The sequence below is a fragment of the Daktulosphaira vitifoliae genome, unplaced genomic scaffold, assembly GCF_025091365.1.
Source record: "Daktulosphaira vitifoliae isolate Bord-2020 unplaced genomic scaffold, ASM2509136v1 Scaffold_2, whole genome shotgun sequence".
Taxonomy (NCBI): domain Eukaryota; kingdom Metazoa; phylum Arthropoda; class Insecta; order Hemiptera; family Phylloxeridae; genus Daktulosphaira; species Daktulosphaira vitifoliae.
Window position 1 is genome coordinate 41,023,041 of NW_026099573.1, and position 18,253 is coordinate 41,041,293.

The 18,253-nt window shown below is 31.3% G+C and overlaps 1 protein-coding gene across 2 annotated transcripts; it reads right to left on the reverse strand.

Moving 5' to 3' along the window:
- Positions 1-5,766: 5,766 nt before the first annotated feature.
- Positions 5,767-18,106, reverse strand: LOC126899272 (zinc finger protein 239-like). 2 transcript variants are annotated; one of them, XM_050673985.1, is made up of 5 exons: positions 17,735-17,969; positions 16,554-16,768; positions 16,277-16,432; positions 15,334-15,377; positions 5,767-7,490 (listed from the first exon to the last, which is right to left on the reverse strand). In XM_050673985.1, the coding sequence occupies exons 2-5, from the start codon at positions 16,734-16,736 to the stop codon at positions 6,176-6,178; spliced, it is 1,698 nt and encodes a 565-aa protein (XP_050529942.1). In that variant the 5' UTR covers positions 16,737-16,768; positions 17,735-17,969; the 3' UTR covers positions 5,767-6,175. The 2 variants fall into 2 exon arrangements, with proteins under 2 accessions (XP_050529942.1, XP_050529940.1); XM_050673983.1 differs by lacking the exon at positions 5,767-7,490 and adding an exon at positions 10,895-13,256 and having other exon boundaries at positions 17,735-18,106.
- Between the last annotated feature and the right edge of the window lie 147 nt (positions 18,107-18,253).

Sequence of the window (18,253 nt, forward strand, 5' to 3'; positions counted from 1 at the left end):
TCAACATGTGATTTCAACGATCTTACACAATCTACAAATTTTAATTCAAATATTTCATCTCCATCAGTAGTCGGATAATCTTTATCACATTCTTTAGAAAATTGTTTTAAAAAGGTTATGATCCACAATATTACTTGTGTATACTCATAATTTAAAAGAAGAACAATTTGCGAACATTTAATTTGAAAGTTAGACGAGTTGACGCCATTTTTTTCTGATGGCTGTTTTACTATTAAATTTTTAACTTTAAAAATACTTGTATCCGGATAATTATATAAAGTTATATTTTTGAGTGTCCATTTCTTCTTAATCAGAAGGGAATTTAATATTTTGATTTTTTCTTCGTCACTGTAATTTATTGATACAGATAATGAACAAATTATAATTAAGAATACTAATATAAACATTACAGAAAATGTCATTATAATTTTAATTATTATACAAAAATAAAAAGAATTATGTATGAAATAACATTAAAAATAAAATTCAAGCATAATGAAAAATCGAACATTTCAATTCTAAATTTAAACATTGTTTAAATAGAATATTTTTAATTTTTACGATATTAGACATAAGTTTTAATAGTTGTAAAGTATAAATACATTGAAGCTTTTAACAACAACTAATCCCGAAAAAATAAAAAATACCACTATTATAACAAATATGTAAATTCATTATTTATTTCTTTGTTTAATCTTAAAAATTAGTTAAAAAATAGAATTTTTAAATATGTAAATTTAGATATGTAGTTGAGAAGCTATAATATTATTCTGCCTTGTATTTTTTTTTTTTATAAGTATATAACGATTACTCCAGCTCCTACTGAATCGATTTTGCTCAGCAACACGACAAAAGATTAAAACTCGCATATAATTAAAACTATCAGTGCCAGAATTAAAAAAAAAATCTCCTTAATCCTGGTCAAGCATGTTATGAGGGGGGATGAGTGATATATCCTCCTATGGTATCAAATGCTACTCAAAATATGGTATAATATAGTAAAATTTTAATAATATAAATGGTGAATATCTTATCATTAATTTTTTTTTTTTTTAATGAGATTACAGATCCTGGTAGGGACCTAACTATGTTCCTTAATTATTGTAAAAATAAAAAATTAGAACTCATACTAGGTATGTAGGCTAATGCTCACCACACTATATGGGGGAGTAGTAACAACAACCAAAGAGGAGAGGTAATAATGGATCTATTGTTGACTATAAACCTCAGTATACTGAATAGAGGTAGCGAACCTACCTTTGTAATCAGGAACAGGCAGGAAGTCATTGATCTGGCAGTTTGCTCAAAAGAGTTACTTCAAAAGATAAAAAGGGTGGAAAGTGTCTTCCGAACCTTGTCTTTCTGATCATAGGCACTTACAATTCACTTTGGAAATTAATAAAGTTGAGACGGAGTACTATAGGAACACGAAAAGAACAATCTGGGACAACTACAGGGTAGATCTTTCTCATGACCTGAATAACATACAGTTTAGATTAGGGTCGAGACAGAGTACTGAAAGAGCTGTAAATATACTACAGGACTTCATTGTCTCGACTTACAACGAAAGCTGTCCTGTAATAGAAAGGAAAGGTACAGAACACGGTGTAGCTTGGTGGAATGCTAACCTACCTAAATTTAGAAAAAGTTCACGTAAGCTCTTAAATAAAGCAATGAAATCAGGTTTAGAACAACACTGGGAATCCTATAAAGCCGCCCAAAGGAACTACAAATTTGCATTGAAAAAGTCCAAAAGAGATAGATGGAACAAGTTTTGTAGGGAAATACAACAACTCCCTATAGCAACTAGACTTTTGCAATCACTATAGAATGGACCAAACAGAACTGTCAAGGCAACACTACTGCCAGACGGCATGTTCACCAATAATGATAATGAAACATTATCACATTTGATGAACACACATTTTCCTGGCTCTAAAATTAACAACAGAGAACATGATACACAGGACAAACGATTTCATTAACTACGTCCACATCAGGGTATCTATCACAATTAACCAATCACAAATAATTATACAACATCTCAAAAATTTCACTTGAGATCAATGGCTTACTTTATTCAGAATATAAAAAGCCATTTTTATCATAAAAATCCAGTCTCTCTTGGCTGCAGCCACTGCTCATGGTCACTATTCTGTTACATAGAATCATCGTCAATATAAGTAAATATTTTATCCCTACGACTTANATAGAATCTGCGTCAATATAAGTAAATATTTTATCCCTACGACTTAATTTTTTTTCATATCATCCTGAATAATGAACATTGTTTTAGATGATTTATTAATATTTTACCCAGAAATAAGTTTTATCTATTTTTACTGTTACCTAACATCCTTATAAGAAATAAATAGCCTTAAATGTGCCGAACACAATGATGAAAAAGCATAATTTGTGATTAGAACTAATTAGTCTTAGTAGTAATACTTTTACCCGTGTACTCGCAAGCCATAAAGGACTATACCAAGGACTAGACGCAGGTCCCATGTGTAGAGAATCTTTATAAGTCCAATATACACACAAAGGCTAATTAAATCGAAATAAACGCAAGACTCTATAAGCGATTGTTAACGCTGAAGCGAGAAATCACCATAAGATTAACTTGGTCAACTACGAAACGAAATAAAGGTAAGTGCGAGTATTTATTTGTATGTTTTACTCCTTAAAAATGCACGTAAAAAACAAGAATAAGAATAAGTGAGGTAGGGATATTTTATTGTTTGATTTCTCAACATAGTTCTACCCCGAGATACCCTTTAAATTCATTCTTAAACATCCCCCCGTATTATTATAACTGTTTATTTTTTGTTTATTACACACTTTTTATTCAGAGTTTGAGGTCAGACATTTTTGACGAAAGGCAGCTCATATAGACACATTATGTGCGTGTATTTTGATTCGGCTAATAACGTCTAACAGCTAAATAAGTATTTGTACAAATTATAGATACTTAGAGACCCACCGCCGGTGTAAACATAAAAATGATTACAGAATTTGGGGATGACGTAGTGCGACAAGCAGTTGACACCTACCATATAAACGCGTCACATATAATTAATACAACGTTAGTTTTATATTATTAATATAAGCTATATTTCTGACACTAATAATTATATTTATTGTGATGTAGTGATGTCTCATTAGAGTCATATTAAATCTTTACTCTTAATTGATTTATGACTGTAACATGGATTAAAACATAAGTTTTTTACCGTTGAATTGAAATATATTTTCAAATATCAAAACTAAGTATTAAATAAACAATTTCTTGATAATTCCGACTATTTAAAAAATTATTTTGTAAATAATTGTAAAATGAAGAATATACGCATATTAAAGTATTTTTTTATTTATTTAAAAATAACTGTTTACTCGTATCAGTAAACACCTGCGTGCAAAGAACACTTACACAAACATTTATTAATACTATACATATTTTTTGTCATCTACATCGAAAATTTAATTAAAATAATACCAAAATAATATTACAGTGGAATTAGTTAAAAAAAAAAAAAAAGGTTAATTTTCGAAAAGTACAAAAAGAAATGGGAATTTAGACAATTTTAATCATAATTAGTCCTTTAATAATAATAAAATATTTATTACAATACATTATACGTTAAGACTTCTATTTTATTTTAAATTAAGCAGAGAAAACACTCAAGAATTATTGCTTTAAGCAACTTGATTATATTAGGAATTTAATATTATGTGTTTATAAAAACAATTTATATTATTATCGTAGCAAAAGAAATAATTCATTAATTATTTACTTATAGTGATGAGCACCTTCAAAAATATATACTCCAAAAATAAATATTTCATAAAAACTAAGAAAAACTATGGTACTAGTTAATTATGAAAATACTACATTTTCAAATGAAGATTGATTTTTAAGTCTGATAGAAGCTCAAATCATTGAAATAAAATACAATTTATTATTCCAGATTCAATCTGTTTATGCAGGTTAATAATTTAAAAAAGTTTCGCGGGTGAAATGTAAATTCTGTGCTTTTGGTAAAACAACATGGTTTTGGAAAAATAGATTGAGGCTAAAAATATTCAGTTAATCTCTATAATATATATTTTACAAAATTATTAATGATTTTCTTGAATTATTGGATTGATTTTATTTTTTGAATGGATTCAGTTCTCTCAACTACTCGCATGACTATTATAATAATTATGATAAATATGAGATAAGTATTAGATAATTTAGTAAATATATCTCTTTCTATATTTATTCATCATTCATGATTAAATTTAAAGATGATTTTTTAAAGAAACTAACTACAGTAATTCTATAAAACTTATTACAAATTACAATTAAAAATAAAATGTGCCCTCGTTCATTGGAATCTATAATAGTGACAACCTAATATCAAAGAAAAGGCAACACGGATCAAGCTATTTTCCGTTGTAAGATTTTAGTTTAATAGATTAATTTTAAATAAAAACCCAACACAATGTATTTGCAGCACAGTGAGGACGCGGTATAGTTGGGACAAGTGTAAATAATATCTAACAGAGATTAAAATCACTATAAAAATCATTTCAATGCAAATCTGTAGAAAGCGTTTAATTTTCAGAAGAAATTTTGGAATTATTTCAAAAGCAACATCAATTTTATTTCTTCACTCATATCCTGATTACAAGTTTTATGATTTATAATAATTTAGAATTGTAATTTTTATGGAAAAAGAAAATTTTTTTCTGACTCTAGTTAGGTTGGGTTTATAAACTTTAAATATGACTTTGTAATATAAAAATTATTACTTTAAGGTAACTTTAATTTCAGTTTTGAAATTTAAATTGTAATTTGACATAATACGTATTTTTATAAAAATAAATATGTAATAGTTCCAATATTGGTAGTTATAAAAGTTATTTTGATTCATCTATTTAAAATAAAAGTTATGACAGTTTTAATAAAAAATGTGTCAACATTTATCGTTTTTAAAAATAGTAATTTTTTTGCGATTACCCTTATTTAAGATGAATTTAGGAAATATTTACAATTTTTAATGGTACTGTTTGCAACTACATACAGTAGTATGTATCGATTCGCATCGAAGCTAATACAATTCATAAATCACCAAAAAGTTTTAAAAAAAATTACTGACTTATTATAGTCGCTATTAGTTGATTAATAAACTCCACTTGACACAATATCCCATATCATCTACGCGTTTAATAATATCTCTTCATCTTTTTTTTGGTTTTCCTCTACCTCATAGTATACAATTCATATAAAATACAAGAAATTAGCTGCTTACCTGTGTTATTAACTACATTTGAAATAAGAATATCTATACATAAGATAAGTACCAAATTATTTTTTTCCAGAGAGCATTTGTCTAAAATATATTTAATAAATTTTACTTTAGATATTTAAAATACTAGTAATTAGATATCATTTTGTTACATTGATGTAAGCTCTTTGGTCAATTTATTACCAAAAAGCTCGTTAGTACAGTTTCTATAATTTAGATATTATATCTATGGTTTTATTAATGTTTTATTTTTAGAATTTATTAGATACAAATTAAAAGCCTTTATTATTTTAGGCTTAAAATAAAAATTCATAAACCACATACTACAGTGTTATAAATGTAATGTTACTTACATGTATTATAAATATGTTGCATAATATATTCTAAGAGAAAGCTACAACAGATCAAGATTTCAAGAGTAATTTAAGAGTAATTATCAGCGTGAAATTAAATCAAACGCGCATTATTAAAACGTTATAAATCTATATTTATACTTAAGCATAAAAAAAATTCATAATTGTATGTACAAAATATATATACATTTATAAGTACAGTGGATTTATACCTAAAATAAAAAATAAAATTACACTAAAAAATAATAAAATCGAACTAGTCAATCGATCAAAAACAATGTCAATGGCCGTCTTCAAGTTTGCGAATTATTGGCCACCACATACGAACAAGACACATTTCCGTGGATTTGGACGATAAGTGTTGTCCATCACACGTTGTGAGTTTTCAACGAAAGAATGTAAATTTGTCTTGTTACAAGAACTCGGTACATAACGTTCATATACTATGAGTAAGTTTTGACGAAACGGGACGAACCGTTGGCAATGAAAACACGGTTCTGTCGTTCTATCACATCATCTGGCGACAGCTCACTCGTCGTCGTCTAAGACGCTGACGGCTGCGTTAGTGACCGCCGACGTGTCTACCGTAGCTGCCGCCGTGTAGAACAGCGATTTCCGCTTGCCCGGTTTGAAGTGCAGCATCTCGTGTTTGCGCGTATCGCACATCTGCACGAACCCGCGGCCGCACACACTGCACTTGAATGGCTTTTCGCCCGTGTGCGTCCGAATGTGCAGGGTCAAGTCGTAACGCTTCCTGCATTTTTTGTCGCAGTGCGGACATTGATAGTTGCGCGTGTCCGTGTGAACGATCATGTGCGCGTCATGCGATCCTTTGGTCTTAAACGACTTGTTGCATAAAACGCACGAATACGGTCGCTGGTTATAGTGCACCGCCTTGATGTGCACGTCCAGCTGCGACTTTTGCGCGAACCGCTTGCTGCAAATGTCGCATACGAAACGCTTGTCGTGCTTGGTTTGGTGCACGGCCAACTGCTGCTTGGTGTAGCACGTGAACTCGCATCGCGGGCACCGCACCGTCTTCTTGGCCGTGTGCGTCAGTAGGTGGTTCATTGCGGACGCTTTATTTTTGTACATGTTGCCGCAGACGTCGCACGCGAACCGTATCTGTTTGGAGTCGACGGCCGCGGCGGCCACCGCCGCCGCCGCCGCTTCGGCCGACGATCCGGTGCCAGTGTGGACGCGCGAATGCTTATCCTCTAGGTGCTCCTTGAATTCCTCGATGGACGGGAAACTGATACGGCACAGGTCGCACTCGTACATCTTGTACTCGGGGTGCCGCTTCTGGAAGTGCCGCAACAGGTTGTATCGCGTTTTGAACACGGTCGCGCATATCTGGCACATGGTTTCCTGCTGCTGACGGCGTCGTTCGTCGTCATCGTCGAACCCGCCACCATCGTCTTCACCGACGCCCCCACCCACGTACACGCTTATATGTCCGCCGATGCTGTCGTAATCGACGCCGCAATCCTCTTCTTCTTCCTCCTCTTGCTCATCGTTCTCGTCGTCGTCGTCACCGTCGTTTTCGACGTCTTCGTTGCCACCGTGTTTATTGGCTTCCGGGTCTTCCAGGTACTCTTCTTTGGGCACCAAAGTAGCAGCGGGTACCATGGAAGCGGGATCGTCCACGTCCTCTTCTTCTTCATCGTCGCACTCGGCCGAAATGTGCACCTCGAGCCTCCGACGACTGCGGCGGAGAGATTGCACGTAGTCGACGGTCGGATCCGAACTGGCGACGTCTTCAGCTACGGTCGTATCAGTGCCGGCGTCGAGGTAGACTTCCCTACCGTCGTCGAACAAGCAATGATCGTTGCCCGTCAGCTCACTATAACAGAATAAACGAGGAGATAATTAGAAATGAGAAAAAAATAGGCACACTTAAAACAACGGCGTAATAACTACAAAGTACGGGCTAGGTATTACATTCAACGAGTTAATAAAATTTTAAAATAATGCTGTACCCAACTGAAATAATAACGATGGACTAGAAAAATTAGAATGGTTTGGCGCACACATGACGCGATAAGTGATTTTGAACTCTGATGTTTAAGTGATGACATCGTTATGATTAAGTATGACGGAAAGATAAAAAACTGTTCATAAACAAGTCGGACAGATCTCACTATCTTCCGGGATTATCATCAAGAAACAATAAAGAATTTCAGTCGTAAAATCATTCATTGTTAAAAAACCGTAAAATGTACACCACCTATAATTGAAAAACTAATACACAAGTATGTAATTTATGTAGACTATATCGGTAGAATAAATTACAATTTTAATTTTTGAAATTTGAAATCAATTCGGATTAACGACAAACAATAAAAATAAATAAATAAATACTTATGACTAAATTATTCGAGTATTAGACAATATTCGGCGGCAGCATTATTCGTGAGCCGATTGACCTCGGTAACTGTGTTTTCATTTTTAAATAAGGTCATTAATTTACATACGAATACAACTTGGAAAATTGAAAACATAAAAAGTGTCGTTATTGTTTTTTATTGATATTTGAACGTCCTATAAATAAATACCAGTTTTAAACAAAGTTACACGACAAAAGTTTTTTATCTTCAACCGTTTATTTTGCGTTAAACGACTGCGACGTACTTGCCGGCGAATCTGTTAAGTGTTATAATACCGTGCTGGATTCAATTGTATATGAGGAAAAACAATTAAAATAGTTTCAAGACACTGTTATTATTGAAAACCATTACAGGTGCTGCGATCTACGTGGAAAATGTTACAGTTACGGTTGTAGTTTTTTGAACTGTTACTAGATGCTAACTAAATTTGCAATTATTAACCATACGCTACGGAAACATGTTACCGTCAGAATAACGAGGCGCTATCAAAAACCATTCGTGCAAATCGAATGGCTGACAACACAAAAAAATTCGGTATACTATAATGACCGCCATTTTATTTACATTTGTATTGTCCAATTACGTTTAATGATTCCAACCACATTGAATCGCTTATAAATCCCAATACATCATTAAATTGAGCGGTGTCTTTTTGTCGATTGTGATTCGATTTAACACCACGTTGATGAGGCGGAATGATAAAACACACGTCAATTACTATTTTTTCAATAGTAATCACACGTAGTACAAGTATTGCATTATGTAACGCACACTCTATTATTTTGATTACCTTTATTATTGCCACAGTCGAGACCTCTAGTCGATTGTCAGTAATTATCGTCGAGTGCTATAAATATGTCATTATTCTATCGATTAAAATGTTAGTAGTCCACAGATCAATGTACACGAATAAGTAAACACGAGAAGTGCAAACTGTTAACAAATTTCGCATGCACTCTAAAGTCACACGTTACAAATGTAAATTTAAGGTAAAAATCATTATCGGGGTTTAATTAATTATAAAGAAGGAAATAACAAAGTTGTAGGAGTTGAACACGTTCGTAAACAATACCAAAAATTGGATTAACGGGGTTTATGTATTGGGGCGAGTGTGAATACATGTGTTTCAAACTCGACTATTCGTCAAAGTAACAATAAAAAATACGAAATAACGTCTGTTAATGAAAACATTAGGTTTAGTTAACAACGCGACTCGTCAAAACGATTGGTCGACAACGAACATTGACATAAACAAACAAAGGTGTTTACAGCTCAAAACGACATTGGAAAAAAAAAAAACGGAAAAAACTGAACTGGCAAAAAAACTTTGATTAGTTATTAAAATAATTGATAATTAAATTAATTATTTTTCGACGAAATAAAAGTTTGATATATTAAATATCCACTTATGGATCGCTAGTTGACTTAAAAATATGTATTTCTCAAGATAAAACAAACTAATATATAGTAATGTAAATTATGGACGTTTTTAACAGGTGCGGAAACAAAGAGAGTAAGGCACCTCACACGAAAAAAAATTGAATTATTTTTTAAAAAGGTCGTATTTGTGGAAAACAGTTCTCACTTTAACAGAAATAGTGAAATGGTCCATCCAAAAATTTCTTCTAGATCTGCGCCTGTTTTTTTTTAATTGATATTTATATCTAGAAAATGATAGAACTCTAGAATTCAAATAAAATCTAAAAAGTTTAAATTCTCCAACTTTCTATACAGTTAAAAAAAATCCATACATAGTCATAAGAGGATCCTTTGCATAAATGTAAGGGATATGATTTCATCATCTCTTACATTATTTTTATTTTCTAGTCGGAATTTTTAAAAAGAAAAACCAAATGTCAAATTATGTGATAAGTATAATCAAATTTTAGGAAAAATCACAAAAACATTCTGAAATTTCCAGGTTTTCAACATTTTTTAGAGTCGTGGCAACCATGAAATTTTATAATTAAATTGACATTTTTTTTTTTTTTATTAAAAATACAATTATATAACATTTACAATATACAACACTTATTTTAATAATTTATAATTATAACACGTGTAGTATTATAATTTTAATGTAACAAATAAGTGTGTACTTGTATAATAATAGCATTAGTATAAATAGTAAAAATATATGTATTTATAAATATAATTTTTATAATACATTATAAAAATATTGTAGTTATTCGTTAATATTGACAATACATTTATTAATAGCAGTAACAATATAATAGATATAATTGTGATGTGTGTTTATCAGTAGAGTAAAGGGCAATGTAAGTTAAATAGAAGTTTTTAATTGATCTATAAGAGATTTAGAGCGGGGGAGACGTGAATAGGATATGAGTCGTTAAACGAATGATTTTTATTAGTAAAAAAAATACTAAGTATGGTAACTACGCGACTCGTATTAAAAATTCAGTCGACGTTACGTCACTTCCCACGAACATCCCTTGCAAATCAAATAAAGAGAAACAGAAATCGAACGTCAAAAAATGTATAGAATTTCAATTAAACTGTAGTAATGAAAGTTCGGTGAAAATCTCACTGAAGTATAACGAAAATAAATAGAATAAATTCCTCCCGTGTTAGTACACTGATGAAAACATTTCGATTGGGTCATTAAAATTTTCTGTCCAAAAGAACTATAAGTTTTACAAAATTTTATAATTTCACTTTTCATAAACAAATAAATATTATAAGTACGACTACACCAAAAGATTAAAAAACTCATAGCATAATAACGGCATATAAAAGTGCAACTTATCTACTACAATAATAAAACATAGGAAATTCAGTATTATAACTTAAGATACTAAATTTCCTAGATTTTAAGTAATATTAAAAGTAGTCGCAATGAAATAAAAAAATTCTATTCATAGTAATTGATACGATAAATATCGTGTTAACACTCGATACTGTCGAAGGTCACACATTATTAATTATGATAATATTTTAAAAACTATTTAAGCTTTACCCTGTTCGCGAACAATATAAATAGTTTAATTATGTTAACAATTCTTAATAGATAAAATATTTCATCAATTACGTACTTTTGTTATATATATATAATAAACACATCGTATGTTTCATGAATAGTTTTTTTTTACTAACATGAAACATAATAAATAAATAAAAAATTTAATTATACAGTTAACACTACAAACCGAATTGTAATGTTAAAAATAAATTTACAAAAAGTAATCGTCGAGTAAACAATAATATTGTTTATAAATTATATTATAATGTAAAAAAATAAAACTTATGATATCGTAACACAATTGAATGTTTTATGCATTCGTCGGTAGGGATGGCATGTGGACTATTGTCGATGTGATGATTTGTCGGATGGACAACTGGCACGGAAATCGTGTCTAATTATGTCCGCCCGCAACGATTTCAGTTCGACACATGTTTTTGTCGCCCATTGAGTAACCGTACGAACGGGCGCATCGCTGGCTCATTGCATTACAACGGATTGGACTTCAGCGGTTAGGTCGTATACTGTCGAACTCGTGGATGCCGCCGGTATGGTTTCAGTGACATCGACCGTCGAAGAACCGGCAAACGCGCGACGTCCCGCACCGCTGTGCACGCGGCCATGCTGCTTCAGGTGTTTCTTTAGTTTAAACGTGTCACCGCATACGATACACCGGAACGGACGGTCAGACGAGTGCACTGCCATGTGTCCCTTGAGCGTGCCGCTCCGAAGGAATGCCTTACCGCACACGTGGCACGCGTAGTTACGTACGCCTGTATGGTGCGTGAGATGCGCTACCAAGTGACATCGACGGACAAAGCTCATAGAGCAATACTGGCACCGGTGAGACTTGATGCTCTCGTGCATCTGTTTCCAATGGATCTTCATGGACGAACGTTGCGCAAAGCTCTTTCCACACGTCTCGCACACGAACGGCCGCTCGCCCGTATGTATACGCCGGTGATCGTCGACGTTACGCTTTTCGCTGAACGACCGGCCACATATGTCACACCGGTAGCCGCGAATCCTCTGATGGAAGCACACGACGTGACGACGGAGAAATGCGGCCGTCCGAAACTGCTTGCTGCACATATCGCACGTATACGGTTTTTCACCAGTGTGTACGCGCATATGATAGACAAACTTGTACCTCCGGCCGGCCACCGCATAGTTGCACTGGTCACACTTGTAATACAGCTTGTTGTCGATCACAATTTTGTACTTGTCGTACTCGTCAACGGCTCCACCGTCTTTAAAAGAGGCGGCCGTGTGTTTACCGCTGCCACTCACGTCACTAGGAGTTCCTTCGGTTTGATCCACGTTACAATTCTGATCCGTTACTTCTAGTTTGGCAAGTTCATCGTCTAGCTCCGCGTCTACTCCATCTGGGTCCGTATCAACAACGTCATTGGTGACTGCCTCGTTGTTGTTGCAAGACGGCGCGTGTTCCGAGTTTATAGCGCCGCCGCTACCGCCGGGTTCGATCTCACTATTTTTTACGTCACCAACACGCGAACGACGTTCTTTTTTTGGTCGTCGCATGAACGAAGAGGTGTTATTACTGTCGAGTTGTACACCTTCGGAATCACACATGTCCAGTCTATTGTCTACTTCCGCGTATTTTTTGCGCTCAGTAGCAGCCCGACGAGTGCTACGACGTACCGGACGCGTCGACAACGGCGCGACGTATTCGGAACCTAAATTACCTGCGGTGACGCCTAAGACGGATACCGTTAACGTATCTATTTCTTCGATTTTGATGGACGGGGTAATTGGCCGGAGTTCACACCGGGTAGTTGATAACGCGTCGTCAACAATCGCCAAGTTTTCGTTAGTCTCTAGTTGTCTGTCTGGCGGATTACTAGCACGAGAAACGATAACGCTTGCAGAAGCTGTCACGCTGGTCGCGGGGGTACTAATCGATATGTCCGTTTTTATATGGTCATCTGCGGTCCAATCACAACCACTTTGAAAATCTTCTTCGTCGGTCACCGCACAGCTACTCAAACGCGTCGGCAATAGAATTACACCATGGACATGGTGGTCATGTCGCTGTTTGTCCAGGATTTTTGAAAAGCTCAGCCCGTCGCATTTCGAACAACAATAATAGTCAGTCAAGATAGCCAGCTGCGCCTGGGTGGCTCTGTCAAGTCGGCCGAGAGCAGCATTTTCGAATTCTTCTTCACCTCTTCTACCACCACCGCCGCCGCCGCCGTAATCCTTGTTGTATTGGTCGTACCTGGAAAACCATAAGGGCACATGTATTACGCCCGTGTTCTTTGAAGTGCGTCTTAAATATGTTTATGCAGTAGCAGCGGTGGCGGCAGTAGCAACAATGGGAAACACCGAAATCCATTTGTATACACCATCTTGAACACTCGACGGGTAAAATTTATACTATTTTGGTATTGCACATACCGACATCCAAAATAATTGCATTAATTCGAATTACGTAAAAAAAATAAAACGCGAAAAGTTTTAAATATTATAATTATTGTTATTATTTTCGTATGTCACACATTTTAACATCACTAACAAAGGTAAAAAGTCTAATCACACAGTACGGTTATCATATTTGCAACGGAAAACGATAAATAAGAATTCTAAAATGTTAAGTGTAAACGAAAAGTCAATGCAAATTAATACAAAAAGAATACTGTAAAACTTTCAGATAAAAATTATAAAAACAATTCTTTTAATAACAATAATAATAATAATAGCTTGAAAAATAATTAACATAACTATGAAACAGCGGTTCAAATTGGTATAAACAAATGGTCTCGTTATTTGTATATTAATGAATCCATTTAAATAACTAGTAACATCCTAAACTACTTTCTATGTAGAATTAATTAATCAACTATTCAATTGATGTTTTTTTTGAACATATATAATCTAAAAAGCTTGTGTTATTAAAGCAGTAATGATAGATGTAGATAAAAATTAAAATGCAAGTGAAAATAATTATTTTGAGTTCTAATTTGAGTTCTAAATAGGTAACTAATAAAAGCAAAAAAGATGTATTTTAAGAGAAATTGAGTGGCTATTATTAAAATAATCGTACTATATTATACTGTATATGCATAACAGCTTTGAAATGCAAGAATAAATTAATAAAATCTAGTAGAATTAAATGGATTATACCTAACTATTAAAAATTAGTAATAAAGCCCCATAAAGATATTATACAATATACAGATTAGTTATATAAAATTGAATAAAAAGTTCAATAAGTTATTTATGATATTTAATTTTCAAAACTATTTAGTACTAAAATTTTTATTATATCAATAATGTACATCGATTTTAGCAAATAAGTAAAATTCTTAGGGGATTTTATTTGTAATGTACAAAATAATTTAATTGCCATTTAAAATTAAGGAAAAAATATGTTATTTTGAAAAATGAGAATATTGAAGTAAATTATGGTAAAAATGTTTTAATTTTTAAAAATTATATTATAATTAATGCACTTGAATTATTCTTCTATGGAAAACGTAGTTGTAAAATAAATGTATTATTTTAAACAATTTCATTTTTTCTATTGTTTTTCCAGAAGAATTAAAAATATGGCAATAAAACGTTTTGACTTGTCACCTAACAACTACAGAAAGTCTTCCAAAAACTCATAATTATTTCAGTCCAATGAACGAAAACTCAGAAGAATCAATTAATAAATATGTTAAAGTTCAGCATTTGATACACTTATTAAATTTGATTGAACCATTTCTGAGACACCTAACTGAGTACCATAAGAACTTTGTTTTTCTTAAGGGGAGTGATTTCCACACAACCAAAAACTAAAATTCTAATTAAAATATATTATCAAGATCAAGATCAAGAAAAACAAAACTGAATATATATCATTAATGAACTCAAGATTACTAAAATAAACTTTAAAAATGAATAAAGTCCCAAATTATAAAATAAATATCAAGAAAAATGTTTGAATAGTAAATTTATGAAAAATATTTTTTAAGTTAAAAAAAAATTATGACAAATACCTTACAAGAACCTTACAACTGTGAAAATGTTTAAGATCATTACATAAAATAATGGCTATTTTTAAAATACTTGAGCAGTTAAAATGAATGAATGAAACAAATTAAAATGAATAAATATTAATTTGATTGACTTTTTTGTATTAGTTTAGGTATATGTATTATTTCAGTAAAACATTTTATGTTCATACTACTTCATTGACAGTATTTTTATTCAACTGTAAAATAATGTAAATGTTTTTGAACTAAAATATCAACCACACATTTCCAACACCCTGCAATAGCTCCTAATATATATTATATTAAATAACTTGCCTTTTATAATCACTCGTAATGCCCAGATTGCATTCTTGCATATCCTAAAAAAAAAATGAATACTAATATAAATAAATTGTGTAACAATTAATTTGCATAATTCAAAGTCTAGACAAGTCAGTATAGTAAAAAATCTTCATATACTAAGTGTCCTTTACTACAATGTTTATTCAATATAAAATGAAAATAGGAAATAAATTTTACATGCAAAAAAATTTCACACTGACAAATAATTAAAATATTAATTACTCATACTATTATTTAAATATTGGCTATAAAATAATAGTGAAAAAATTATAAAATTAAAAATCAGTAACTTTAATTTCTAAAATTTTAAAGGAAAGGAAAATGCAAAAAAGAAAACATAATAGACAATGATTTTTTTAATATTAGTCACTTGATTTCTCTTATTAAAAAAATTAGTTTAGGTATTTTTTAATTAATTCCTTATAAGGATGTCAACTTTTGAAATAGTATTTTAGAAGCTATTATCATTTTGAAATATAGAAGAAAGAACAAATTAGATTAATGTCTAATAATAAAAATAATATAAATCATAATCCATTTACATTCTTTATTTTAAAATAATTATAAATACTAATGGGTCAAAAGTTTTTTAATTAGATAATTTTTTGTTTTATTAGCTAGTATAATACATTGTCATTAAAAAAAAATAAAGTTAACATCATTTTAGGGTATAAGGGATGAATTAAAAAAATACTTAACAATTGATAAATCTAGAAAAATATGAATAATGTTCTTGAATGTTCTTAAAATAATAATTATTTTAATAAAATATAAATGGCTTATATTAAAAGAATTACTCTGTATACATTATTATTTAAACAGTATTATGTTAATTATTTTTAAAATAAAAAACCTAAAAATACTAACAAAATTTTATTTTAATGTAAAGCTTTATCTTTATTAATGAGAATTATACCTTGCATTCGGTTTGTTCATATTCAGGACTTTCTTCAAACATGCTCCTTAATTTTTGATCCGCTTCTGCACTGCTTTCATACAGTTCATCCCAAACCAATATGGCTGAAGCACAATGATAACATATTTTTTGAGGTAAAAAATCGTTTTTTTGAACCTATAAAGTAATTTTTCAATTAAACAAATCTATTACTGAAAATAAACATCTATAAGAGAAACCAAATGATCAATATTGACAACATAATAATTAATACTAATACATAGGAAAGATATATTACATTTAAAAATGGTAAATGTGTCTTGATTTTGTTTTCAAGCATGTGATCTACACCCTCGTCAACATAAATTGGTACCATACGTTCATCCATGTTAGCGCATAGTCTACAGTAATCATTGGCATTGCACTCTCGCAAAGATCCAAGATCTTCATTATGTTCTACCAACATTTCGGTATCATTCATGATTTCCGAGACTGCTTATAGAATGGTGTCACCTAAAAAAAAGGAAAAAGTCAACATAAAAACTGACATAAAATATTTGCTTAATAGTATGCATTAATATGTGTTATTAATTCGATATCAAATTAATAATGTTTATACTAATTTACATTAATAACATGATATTGTCATCAATGACATTTTTTACTAGAAGATATAGAGCTTAATTATACCATCATAATGATAAAATTTACTTTGCAAATCAGTCTTGTAAATTTTATTATTAAGGTACATTAAGAAAATGTTGGCATTAACAAAATTTGTTTTTTTTTTTTAAATAAATGTGAAATAAAAATAGAAGACAACTGAATTAACATTGCTGCAAAATTTTAATATAGAAACTTTAAATTGGAATATATATTAATTTTTTTGTTTGATAAACGTTGAGTAGCTAAATCTGCATAAGTAGATAGTTCATTTAATTTTTATTTTAAACCTCATTGTTCCAATAAAAATTTAATTAATTGCTATAACAAATCTACTTTAAATTTTTTATTTTATTTTATAGTGATATGGAATACTACATACTATAATAATATATAATATATTATTAAGTTATTGCCAAAGAATGCAAGTAAGGTTGCATGGCTATCATTTGAACATATTAAATATGACAATAAATAATAATTTCAAAAACGTGTTTTGTTAACATGTCAACTATATACTGACATCAAAGTCAATTAATTACGACATTTTGTCAATAAATGAAAGCTGAACATTTTAATAAAATATATTAACGTTTTAATCAGTGCTAAATTTTATACTATTACGTATTTGATCATAATAACTTCATACTTTAGATTTATATTAGTAACGCGTGTATTAGAAAGAGTCTAGAATTAAGTTTTTTATGCGATTCTAATCAACAACCATTTGTCGCATTTCGAACATATAACGATGTTTGACTAGTACCCTTTTGAAACTCATTGTAAACAACAGATAAAATTTTAATGAGTACATACCAAGTGGTTCAATGGTTGGTCAAAACAATACGATTTTCGACAATTGCTCAAAGAAAAACATTCAACCAAAGGTACACGGTTACGTCGCCTGTAATATTGTCATTGAAGAAGTCACTGAAAATGTTACTGAAAATGTACGGCAACTATCGTTCAATGGCAGCATCAACAGCAACAGCTACAGCTACAGTAAACGGATCCAGCATTATTTTATGTTCGTTTCCATTGATAAGCGATAAGAGAACAAATATCGTCGAAGTAGAGCGCTCGTAACCCTGACGGTGGTAACAATCCGGTAACACATGTAATACGTACAACTAGATGTCGTAGTACTTACAAATTACTGTATTTTTGTATTAGATCTATGATGTAAATCTAATGTAACGATAAAGTTTTTAATAAAAAGGCTAACTCTTAATTCTTCCAAACCCAACCTAAGTATAGAAATTGTTCATCACCCTTATGGGATTTTCAAAATCAAACTGACAATTGCTGGCCGGATTTATTTGTACGTGCCTTTTT